The sequence below is a fragment of the Sinohyriopsis cumingii genome, chromosome 4, assembly GCF_028554795.1.
Source record: "Sinohyriopsis cumingii isolate HCF-2022 chromosome 4, ASM2855479v2, whole genome shotgun sequence".
In the NCBI taxonomy this organism is placed as follows: Eukaryota; Metazoa; Mollusca; class Bivalvia; order Unionida; family Unionidae; genus Sinohyriopsis; species Sinohyriopsis cumingii.
The window spans coordinates 144,659,711-144,672,329 of NC_142964.1; the positions used below are offsets into that span (position 1 = coordinate 144,659,711).

At 35.3% G+C, this 12,619-nt stretch overlaps 1 protein-coding gene across 2 annotated transcripts; it reads right to left on the reverse strand.

The window, feature by feature from the left end:
- Positions 1–759: 759 nt before the first annotated feature.
- Positions 760–9,570, reverse strand: LOC149802258 (uncharacterized). Of its 2 annotated transcripts, none has more exons than XM_089954412.1 (4): positions 9,335–9,570; positions 2,767–3,050; positions 2,058–2,258; positions 760–1,192 (listed from the first exon to the last, which is right to left on the reverse strand). In XM_089954412.1, exons 1-4 carry the CDS (start codon positions 9,399–9,401, stop codon positions 1,097–1,099), a joined length of 648 nt encoding a protein of 215 aa, XP_089810538.1. In that variant the 5' UTR covers positions 9,402–9,570; the 3' UTR covers positions 760–1,096. The 2 variants fall into 2 exon arrangements, with proteins under 2 accessions (XP_089810538.1, XP_089810539.1); XM_089954413.1 differs by lacking the exon at positions 9,335–9,570 and adding an exon at positions 6,804–6,947.
- Positions 9,571–12,619: the final 3,049 nt, after the last annotated feature.

Sequence of the window (12,619 nt, forward strand, 5' to 3'; positions counted from 1 at the left end):
CCAATGGAAATGCAGCTTTCTGAAATTTGATAGTGAATCAACTCGATAGGCACACACTGATGCTCTTCAGCTATACTGCACAGTCTCCCAAACGCGAAGATATAAGGCTTCATCTGATTGGTTGACAAAATTAGCGATCATGATAATAACACAGGTCACCAGAACATGACATTTACAAAGTGGCCACATAGACCATACCTTGACAAAGTGGCCACATAGACCATACCTTGACAAAGTGGCCACATAGACCATACATTGACAAAGTGGCCACATAGACCATACATTGACAAAGTGGCCACATAGACCATACCTTGACAAAGTTGCCACATAGACCATACATTGTCAAAGTTGCCACATAGACCATACCTTGACAAAGTGTCCACATAGACCATACCTTGACAAAGTGGCCACATAGACCATACATTGACAAAGTGGCTACATAAGACCATACATTGACAAAGTCGCCATATATACTAGGTGATAACAAAGTGGCCACATGGACTGTATGATAACAAAGTAGCCATATAGACTATATGATAATAAACTGGTCATATATACTACTGTACATTGACAAAGTGGCCGTATAGACTATACGATGTTGTAAGTGGTCAGCTAACATCGCTATGAATAAGCATTACCTTCTTCAGAATCGGATATCTACGCTCAAACGTTTTCATTTAAAAACAAATAAAAAGTACCTATTGAAGCATAGAGATTGCAGTAGTGCGCAGAAAAAGGAGAAACCCTAAAAGCGCAGCATAAGATGAAATATACATTTATATTCCCATGAAAAAATGATAACAGCATTAAATTCGTATATTATCTGTTAAACGAGATTTCAGCTAATTCACCAGTTACCTCAGTACTCGTCTCTATAATCCTTGCATTATTTTCTTTTAGAATGTCTGAGGTAATCACCACCATTTTTAACCACTATTCAACACTGAGTTGAAATACACATAAAATCTAGGAATTCGAATTTAAATCAATATCTTAAATTAACCAACTAGTTCTGAATTTTCAATTAAAAATAAAGCCGCTTCATATCGTCTGACAGGCATTTGTTAGGTCATTCTCGAAGTGCTTGTTTCCTTGACTACTGCATGATCTCGACTTCCTCATGCATTTTTTTGCGCATGTTGTCCTTGTATGGTACAAGCCAAGGGCGACTTATGTAAGTCAGAAATGGGCTCTGAAAGAAAAGCGAGATAGAATCAGTTTTTTTCTTTATAATAGAAATGACTTCATGTCAAATAATATTACATTTTTATCACTTGTATAGCAATTCTCTTGAATTTGTCACTAAGTGAGTACATATACACTAAATCAAATATATTTAAAATTTTCAAATTATATAACATTGAAATAATTTTAAAAAATTAACACATTTTATAATTACATTTAACAACTTTGGGTTTGATTTGGCCAATGGATATTAAATACGTACGTTGATTGTTGCAAGTTTTCTTTTTGATCAGGAAGGATTAAGCCAATATTCCACAATAATCTTTACATGTTGAACGAAAAAAAAGGAAAACGTATTTACAGTGAATATTCAACATTCTGACTTGTTAAAAACCAGATATTATGAAATAATTGCGGTGGTAGTCAAAACACCTTAGAAGGGCAGTTGAACATGGGTTGCTAATGTTCTTCCATCTCAGAAAGAGGCACTTCGTTTTATCTACATGGCACCTGTATCAAACATTGCGAGAACAGTGATTAACCTGACACCAAAGACAAACGTGGACTCGTTTGAGAATGTATTTTTGAAAATATCAATTACTACTATAAAATTGGCAAAGTTTAGTTTGATTTTAAGTCTTATTTGCTTGCATTGTGCCAATAAGCAGTAATTTTCTGTATAGAAAAGCAGTAAATACAATTGAAATACAAAGAGAGAGAGAGAGAGAGAGAGAGAGAGAGAGAGAGAGAGAGTATTGTTTCTCAAATAGTACTCATTTCAATAAAGTTTATGAATGAGCTGAACATGATCTAATTTATCATTGTGAACCAAGTTGTAGTGAATCATAACAGGTTTGTCAATAAATTCTCACCTTTAACGTGTTGCTGACCTGACAGACACGCACGTACTTGCTGTTGTTATACTCCATTCCAACACTGGTCCAGTACTCTGCCACCTCCCCAAGACCAACGTTATTCGCCATGACGACCTCGAACGTGAAGGACATTTGGCTGGCAGCAATGTTTGTATCGTATCCATTGTTAGTAACCGTACCAAGGTAAAGGGCCGCCACCTGGAAACAATATCAACATGTTTTTTGAGGTTAACATATGTTTAAATTGTCATAATAGTAGACGAAACCAAAGTAATATCTGAAACGAAAAAGAATAAATGTTTGACAGTTTTATGCTTAACCTTCGTTGTGTATAAAGAACAAATATTTTATTATTTGGAAGCAACATGCTATTTCATTTTTTTTAAATCGACCAGTGTAAATCTCAATTTAAAAACAGTAATGTTTTTAATGATCAGGAAATAAATAGCGTTCTAGTTCTGTATATATTTGTTTATTTCTGAACCTTGAGAAACAACACGAATAAATGTTAACACGAATAAATGTTAAGTTTACATCCTACTTTCTTCGATCTCTGAAATGGCAATATCCTTGGGCCATTTATCGTCCTGTGCACACTTTTCTACCACTCTGGCTTCATTATCCCTTTGATTAATTGTTCATTTAACAATTACTGTTAAATTAAGAAGTGTAATTTCATGCTTGGAATGAATATTGCCAAACTTACCAGACTGAAGTATTCTTTTCCAGGACGGGAAACTGGGATGTCTAAAAGTACTGCCTCGCCGATGTCCAGCCTAAGATTGGAGCCCACACTGAAACTCACCACCTTCACAAAGGCGGGGACTATGTACTCATAGGACGAGATTATCTCGATGGTGACATTATTTCTGACCCCGGCGGGAAATTGGACCTTTACTGTCAGCTGGGTTTTTCCAGGGACGTTGTCATTGCGCGTGTCCACAGTTCTTGTTAAGCTCAACTTCGTGTCTCTCGGCACTGCGCTCAGCGCTAAAACAATTGATGTTTATAGGATTTTGTATGTATGTGACAAAAAGTTCAAACTTGTATATGTTTCAGTTAGCATTGATCGACTTGTGTTTCAGTTATTAAACTCTCCCAAAACTTTCGGGATTCTTCACTTCAAAGTTGTATTTATATCGGTTAGTCACAGTCACTTGATTGGGGGGAAACTAATGTGTACACTTACCAATTGGTCACATTCACTCCGAGTTATTAAATTGGCGCTTGTGTGTGGAAGACACGAAGCAACATATACACTTGTCGCAAAATTAGAGATTCAGAATCAATAAGGTTACTTAAATGGTAGCGGATGAAAGGTGTAGAATGTCTTCTTTACAGTGGTGTACATTTTGAGTGATCGAATGCGCAAATAGTATCGGAAAATTAGATCGGAGCCATCGATGGGTCAGATTGTGACCGGCGAGAGTTAGTTTCTTGTGTTAATTGGTGAGTGTACACATTAGTTTCCCCCGGAATAAAATGCCTGTGCGATTAGCATAAATTTGTGTATCTGTAATTAAATTCTCTCAACATTTGACGAATTATTCACTTTACAGTTGAGATTGTTTATACGAATTGACATCCATAAATTCGAAAGGAGCTACTTTTCGACCGTATTAAATAATCAAACTGAACTGTAGCATTTTGTTTTAATAAATATCCTTACTTGAGTCAATAACTATTATACTAAGGAATGACAAGTTCCTTTTTTACATTTGAAACGCTTACTGTGTTTCCTCGGTATAATAATTTTAATTGGTTAGTCAGATTTGTTGATTAAATTAAAATATCGAAGATTGTTTTGTTGTCAGGGATACAATTCAGTGATCAATCTGACGTTACTGTTTATGTTTATGCATGACGTTATTATGTCTATGCATGACGTTATTATGGCAGCGTACACAAATGAGCAGCTTCCAGAATTAAGACCTTATAGATTTCTCCATTCTATTTAGATGATAGAGCCGAAAAGGTACAAAACGAACAATTTAATCTTGAGTTCTGATCGTCCTGGCAAATTTCATCTTCATCATTTCTGACACCAACGTCGATACAATACCAATATGTGTTTCTAAAAGTGCGAAAAACAACTTATACTAGAAAATTTCGTTATTTTTCACACTGAATTGGAAGTATCACGGTTTCTAGATATGTGTTCCGTATTGATTGTTCATTAAGTAACACAACAACTGAAAACTCATTGTTCATTAAGTAACACAACAACTGAAAACTCATTGTTCATTAAGTAACACAACAACTGAAAACTCATTGTTCATTAAGTAACACAACAACTGAAAACTCATTTGAACTTCTGATAACAGAAAATAATGAAATTGGAGCGCACGGCGTCTGTGTACTCGTAGTACGAGTTAGGTTTCTCGGCGTTATCAACCTAAAGATATGGGTAAAATAACATTTAATAAGCAATATTGCATTTACACAGGTATATATTTAATTGTAAGATGTGTACAGTACTTCTACATTCCATGTACAAATGGTATGTTTGCTCTCTTTTAATTGTAAAGCATTATTTTCTTTTATTTTTAATTTCGTTATTTTGACTTCACATAAAACTGAAATGTACCAAGACTTTCCGAGTGATTCGTGATTTTGGGGTTTTTCTTCTTCTTCTTCTTCTTCTTCTTCTTCTTATGCTTTTGAAAGCTGGCTTGAAGTTTTTTTCTCTTGAAAATATTTATTTTCTTGAGCAAAACATACTTTTGTAAGTCAAGAATCATTCTGTTCTGGCTGCATTATGAGAGAGAGAGAGAGAGAGAGAGAGAGAGAGAGAGATTGAGAGATTTTTCCGGTATGTTGTGTGATCAGAAACAGGCCAGGAATAAAGTTAGTATTTCTGGTGTCGATGTCGGCATGAATCAAATCATACACATGCAGCAATACCCAGTCTAATAGAATGCATCACGAAAGCGATTCAGCTGTAGATAGATACCCAAAACTGTTGGGAATCGCTATCTAGGAAAGGCTACGTAAGCAATCACCTTGGAGGCAACGACATATATTTTTGAACATCATTAATATGCAGAAAGTTCTCTGGGTATAGCCTGACACATGAACCGGGAATATTATTCCCATGTGGGATTTACTACTGAAATATTTAAGGAAATGCAGCTTGCCAAGCACAGATGACAAATTCGGTATTGATATTTCTTGTTGAAATTACCGATAGGATATAGTTTGGAGACAAATTCGAAGGACAACCGCTTTAATACTGCATTCTTCACTGAAGCATTGCAGACATAAATGCACATGTTAAGTTATGGAAATTTTAAGATAGCCGGAAAGGTTACTTAAACTTGTTTCGAACAAAATCCAAATGAAACAGATATTTTAACCTTTGCTGAACTGATCTGAAATAATTGAAGGTAGAGCACAGAAGAATAAATCCTAAAGATCAAAGTGAAATGATCATGAAACAGCCGAAATCGTTATCAGTTGTACTTCGAACAAACAAATAAGACTTTCATAGACCAAAGCTGAGCAATGATATTGCTGGACTACTGAAGTATAAAGAATGGTTGTTGTTATTGTTGTTGTGGGTTCAACGCTATTTTTCAGCAGATGGCGGCTAGTATATCTGTTGGTGGAAGAACCCGTTAAAATTCAGGGAAGAACCACAGACGCACGGGAAGCTACGACAAGCTTTCAAAATACCCACTCTGGCCGAGAATCGAACTAAGCAGAGAGAGAGGTGAAATGTCAGTGATCTGTAAAGGCGAGCGCCTTAGACCAATCGGCCAGCCGGGGTCCCTAAAAAAGAATGGTAAAAAATGGTTCAATCCACAGACGTAATCCTTATCTGAGACATCTTTTTAAAATACGTTTTGAATGTTTACGTGAATATTGTTATTATTATTAGAATTAGTAGTATCGTTATTATTACTGTTATTTCAGAATATTTCAGCACATTCTTATGACATGTTTAATTTACTACATTTCAACGCTTGATTATACTTAGATATAATTTTTTCAATACATATTATTATTGCTACTCTTGTGTGCTTAACGACATTATTGAGCACATCACAGGGTACAGACGGATGCCAGTAAAACTGGTGGAGGAAGAACACGGAAAATCTCTTGGAAGAACCACCGACTCACTGGAACCTATTGGCAAGCTTTTTTGCATACCCACCTTGGCCGAGCCCGAAACTCTAACCCACGAGGAAAGAGATGAGTTGGCCGTGTTCGGTAATGGACAGCACTTTGGAACTCTCGGTCATCCGGGGCACCAATACTCTATTGTATTTTCTTATTATACTGGATTTGTTTAACAACGCGTTGTGCTTTGTTTCGGCCATTTATGGTAATGGTTGCAATGAGCTATGTCAGTTTGTTTTATGCATGTGATCATTTTATGCCAAAGGAGGTCTTGAGTTATGCCTTTAATCTCCGGATCCCGTTTCACCGTGCCTATAGGTTGAAATTATTTCAGAAGCTCGTCGTCTTTCGTTTCGACCTAGAGGCTTAAATAGGGTGTGGGGAAAAATGAGGCGGATATTGATGAAATCTCAGTTACAAAGTTAATAAAGACTAAGCAATATTTTGTATTATCAGTTATAAAGAAACATTCTTATTCATTCTTTCTTTTCATATGCTATACACTGAACTTCATTTGTGTATAAATAATTATTCTTGTGTTTTAAAATGTAATAAAAAGAAATAAAAACTGTTTTATGGACATGTTAATATAGATTTAAAATAGAGCTAATAGAATATTACGCATATATTTAAGTCCCTGCATCATGGCATAACAATTGCTCCTATGGCTGACATGTTGCTCCAGATTTGGCGAATTTCATGGCGCAAAACAAATGTTTTCAAGGGAGGCCCTGGTTAAATAAATCTAAAACTTCGATACTCCATAGCAGTGCTGTAAACAAAGTAAGAACATATGAGAATCACTTTTGGTACGTTTTCGTACTAGACAATAAATATGGAGGACGAATAACTAAAACTTAAACAGAATCATACCAAAAAATACTCAGAGATTCGTTGAAAAGAAACGTACACTAATCCGATTTAATGGTGGAAACAATTACGATTTGTATAAAGTTGTCAATGACAGTCAATAAATTATTCGAAGTTTATTAGTAGAAAATTGCGACAATTTGGTCCTGTGGACCTTCAATGAGGCTTAACAATCCGACTTGTTAAAACTCGAGTAGCAGAGAGGGCGAACAGACCTTTTGCTGAAACGTAACTTTGGAAACTAAAAACCCCATACGAAAACAATTAAAAAAGGTCACCGACGCTAACCCAAAGTATCTAACTTTACCGAGAGTTTCTCTCCAAGAGTCTCTCACGGGCGTTATTTTGTTTTGTTACTTTATTTTTGTCGTTTGTTTCTTCTAAATTTTGTATGCGCGTTTTCGTTTACCCATATGACGTCTCACTGAGGTCGTGCCCTCTCTGCTGCTATAATTAGATCATTATTATATCAATAAAGGCACCAGGTGTTGAATCTTACACAGCTAGATTAGTTCGAGAAAGATTAGAAGCAATCAAAATGTTTGTGCCTATTCGTGTTTCTCTTAGACAAAAACTTCAAGAACGTCAAGAATCACAAGTTGAATTTGCAGAGGGTACAGCACAATTATTTAAGCCTATTACAAAGATTTCTGAAAAAATGCTGAACAAACTGCAAAGATAGCAAAAGGAACTAAACAAACAAGAGATATTTTGAAAGATCTTCCAGATGGAATACCTGCTGCTCAACCTCCCCCCCCCATGGAGGAAGAAATACTTGAAGGTATTGGAAAAGTTCGTACTGAAATAGCCGATGTAAAAAAAGATCTTTCACCTAAACCTGAAGTAAGGAAAGAAAATGTTGCATTAATTAAAAAAATTAAAAAAGGTGTTATTGAAGAACTTATAAAAATTGAAGAGGAAGCTTTATCTCGTGTTGCATTTGATAGTTATTTTCGAAGGTCAGAAATTTTAAAACCTAAGTATGCTAACATAAATACTAATAGTTATTTAAATGGCTATATCGTGTGTATTATAACAAACCCCAAGCTAGAAGTTATGATAAAGTGTATAATAAATATGATAAAGTATAATATAAATCCATTGACGACATAAATTAATTTTATTTGGAGTCACATCTTCAACAACAACAGCAACTAAAATCTCGCCAGCAAGAACCTTCCCATTAACTTTCTCCACCGCAGCAACAAATAGAACGACAAAAACAACTACAATCTCCTCAACAACAATTACCAGAACTAATTGATGTTAGGAATAAATTTACGTCTAAAGATATTAGGGGCATCACAAATTTGCCACGTGAAAAGGTAGTAGATATTGCTGCACGTGGAAATCGTCAACTAGAAAAATATGTAAAATCTGAATATCTTCTTCATTGGAATAATGATTATGATTGGATTAAAGATGTATATTTCATATATATTAACAGACCTGCAGAAGATAATGACCCGCATTTTCGTGATTTTAAACGTGATGTCGAACTAAAAAGGAGTGAAAAAGAAGAAGCATTTCGTGACTTATATAGCCCAGGCACTACTGGAAGTAGCTTTTCTGTTCAAGGAAGCGGTCTTATTGCTTGTCCTGACAGTTTTCTTTCTGACGTAGATAGATTAGAAGTTCCGATTGGAGGAAAACGTACTGGAAATAATTCGCCGGAAATAATTAATGAAATATTTGATATTTGTCGAAGATTCTTTACTGGCGGTATTATTGATATCAACGTTTATACTTCTCTCATTGATGAAATTGCTGATGATTATCGACTAAAAACAACTAATTAATCAGTATGTAATTAAAAAATGATTATACACAATGCACAACGTGGACCTGTAATGGTCAGGGTAGTAAACGCACGATTGCCAACCTATTGCAATATTGCATTTACACAGGTATATATTTAATTGTAAGATGTGTACAGTACTTCTACATTCCATGTACAAATGGTATGTTTCCTCTCTTTTAATTGCAAAGCATTATTTTCTTTTATTTTTAATTTCGTTATTTTGACTTCACATAAAACTGAAATGTACCAAGACTTTCCGAGTGATTCGTGATTTTGAATATCGTATGTTTTCTTCTTTTTCTTCTTCTTCTTCTTCTTTTTTTGAAAGGTGGCTTGAAGGTTTGCTCTTTAAAATATTTATTTTCTTGAGTAAAATATACTCTTTTAAGTCAAGAATCATAATGTTCTGACTGCAGTGTGTGTGTGTGTGTGTGTGTGTGTGTCAGAGAGAGAGAGAGAGAGAGAGAGAGAGAGATTTTACCGGTATGTTCTGTGATCAGAAAACAGGCCACGAATAAAGTTAGCATTCCTGGTGTCGATGTCGGCATGAATCAAATCATACACATGCAGCAATACCCAGTCCAAGAGACTGTGTCACGAAAGCAATTCAGCTGTAGATAGACACCCAAAACTGTTACGAATCGCTATCTAGGAAAGGCTACGTAAACAATCACCTTGGAGGCAAAGACATATTTTTGAACATGGTTAATATGAAGAAAGTTCTCTGGGTGTGCTGCTGTCATATCAATGGAGCCTGGCACAGGAACCGGGAATATTATTCCCATGGGGGATTTACTACTGAAATATTTAAGGAAATGGAGCTTGCCAAGCACAGATGACAAATTCGGTATTGATTTTTCTTGTTGGAATTACCGATAGGATATAGTTTGGGGACAAATTCGAAGGACAACCAATTTAATACTGCATTCTTCACTGAAGCATTGCAGACATAAATGCACATATTAAGTTATGGAAATTTTAAGATAGCCGGAAAGGTTACATAAACTCGTTTCGAACAAATTCCAAATGAAACAGATATTTTAATCTTTGCTGAACTGATCTGAAATAACTGAAGGTAGAGAAGAGACGAATAAATCCCAAAGATTAAAGTTAAATGATCATGCAACAGCCGAAATCGTTATCAGTGTACTGCGAACAAAAAAATAAGACTTTCATAGACCAAAGCTGAGCAATGATATTGCTGGACTACTGAAGTATAAAGAATGGTTGTTGTTATTGTTGTTGTGGGTTTAACGCTATTTTTCAGCACATGCCGGCTAGTATATCTGTTGGTGGTAGAACCCGTTAAAATCCCGGGAAGAACCATCGACCCACGGGAAGCTACAGCAAGCTTTCAAACATACCCACGCTGGCCGAGACTCAAACCCAAACAGAGAGAGGTGAAATGTCAGTGATCTGTAAAGGCGTGCGCCTTAGACCAATCAGCCACCCGGGGTCTCTATAAAAAGGATGGTAAAAAATGGTTCAATCCACAGACGTAATCCTTATCTGAGACATCTTTTTAAAATACTTTTTGAATGTTTACGTGAATATTGTTATTATTATTAGTATTAGTAGTAGTAGTATCAAAAATTATTATTATTTCAGGATATTTCAGTACATTCTCATAACATGTTTAATTTACTACATTTCAACGCTTGATTATACTTAGATATAATTTTTTCAATACATATTATTATTGCTATTGTTGTGTGCTTAACGACATTATTGAACACATGACAGGGTATAGACGGATGCCAGTAAAACTGGTGGAGGAAGAACCCGGAAAATCTTTTGGAAGAACCACCGACTCACTGGAACCTATTGGCAAGCTTTCTCGCAGACCCACCTAGGCCGAGCCCGAGACTCTAACCCGCGAGAAAAGAGATGAGATGGAGTGTTCGATAATGGAGGGCACTTTAGAACACTCGGTCTTCCGGGGCACCAATACACTAATGTATTTTTTTATTACTGGATTTGTTTAGCAACGCGTTGTGCTTTGTTTCGGCCATTTATGGTAATGGTTGCAATGAGCTATGTCAGTTTGTTTTATACATGTGATCATTTTATGTCCAATGGGATCTTCAGGTATGCCTTAAATCTCCGGATCCCGTTTCACCGTGCCTATAGGTTGAAATTATTTCAGAACCTCATCTTTCGTTTCGACATAGAGGCTTTAATAGGGTCTGGGGGAAAATGAGGCGGATATTGATGAAATCTCAGTTACAAAGTTAATAAAGATTAAGCAGTATTTTGTATTGTCAGTTAGAAGGAAAAATGAAGTCTCAGTGACATTGTTCATAAAGACTAAGCAGTATTTTGTATTATCATTTATAAGAAACATTTTTATTTATTCTTGCTTTTCATATGCTATACATTGAACTTCACTTGTGTATAATGGTATAGTTATATTTATTAATAATTATTCCTGTGCTTTAAAATGTAGTAAAAACATATAAAAACTGTTTTATTGACATGTTTCTATAGATTTAAAATAGAGCTAATAGAATATTACGCATATATTTAAGTCCCTGCATCATGGCATAAAAATTGCTCCTTTGGCTTACATGTTGCTCCAGATTTGGCGAATTTCATGGCGCAAAACAAATGTTTTCAAGGGAGGTCCTGGTTAAATAAATCTAAAACTTTGATATTCCATAGCAGTGCCATAAACAAAGTAAGAAAATATGAGAATCACCTTTGGTACGTTTTCGTACTAGAAAATAACTATGGAGGACGAATAACTAAAATTTAAACAGAATCATACCAAAAAAGCCTCAGAGATTCCTTGAAAAGAAATGTACACTAATGCGATTTAATGGTGGAAACAATTACGATTTGTATAATTTGTCAATGACATTCAATCCATATTCGAAGTTTATTAGTAGAAAATTGCTACGATTTGGTCCTGTGGAACTTCATTGAGGCTTAACAATCCGACTTGTTAAACTGTTAACTCGGGAAGGTGAGTAAGTGATTATAAAAACTATTACTTCGTAATAAATCGAGTTGAAATAAATTATATTACGTTGACCTGACAATTTACATACTTGATCTAGATATGAAATAAGTGAAAGTACATGATGGCTTTTGAATAGGTTTCAATTTTCATCATTGCGCATAAATATATACGTATCAACCACCCAGAGAAAGCTAATATACAGATACAGGGTACATAATTTGTAGTCTGTACTCAGCGGGTAAACGGCAGTCATCGCCTTGCCTTCACGCACCAGTCCACATTCCATCACGACTAAGGACATAAAATTTTGCCACAAAGTCGGTGGTGTATGCACTCGTGCGTAGCTAACACACTCGGATGTCCATCTAGTAATTAATTCTCATCTCTCTACACAGACATTCTGGATTCCTGTTAAAGAAATCAAGACATAGATGATTAATTATATAGAATTACAAATATACACCCAACAGAGCGGATAGTGCTATCCCTGGATTCTAAAGGAGAGCGTTTGATAATACTAGACAGAATTAATATTTGATACAAATCATACATGTTATAGAACTCTCTAGCATGTATGATAGTAGTCTTAATATTAAATATGAATTCCGCCTAATATTAACGAGCATTCTCCCATTCTCCTGTAGAGTCCAGGGGTAGCAGTTTCTGCTCTGTTTGGTGTAGATTTGTAATCTCTCTCTCTCTCTCTCTCTCTCTCTCTCTCTCTCTATATATATATATATATATATATATATATATATATATATATATATATATATATATTAGCTGCTATAATTTTCAAAGTAT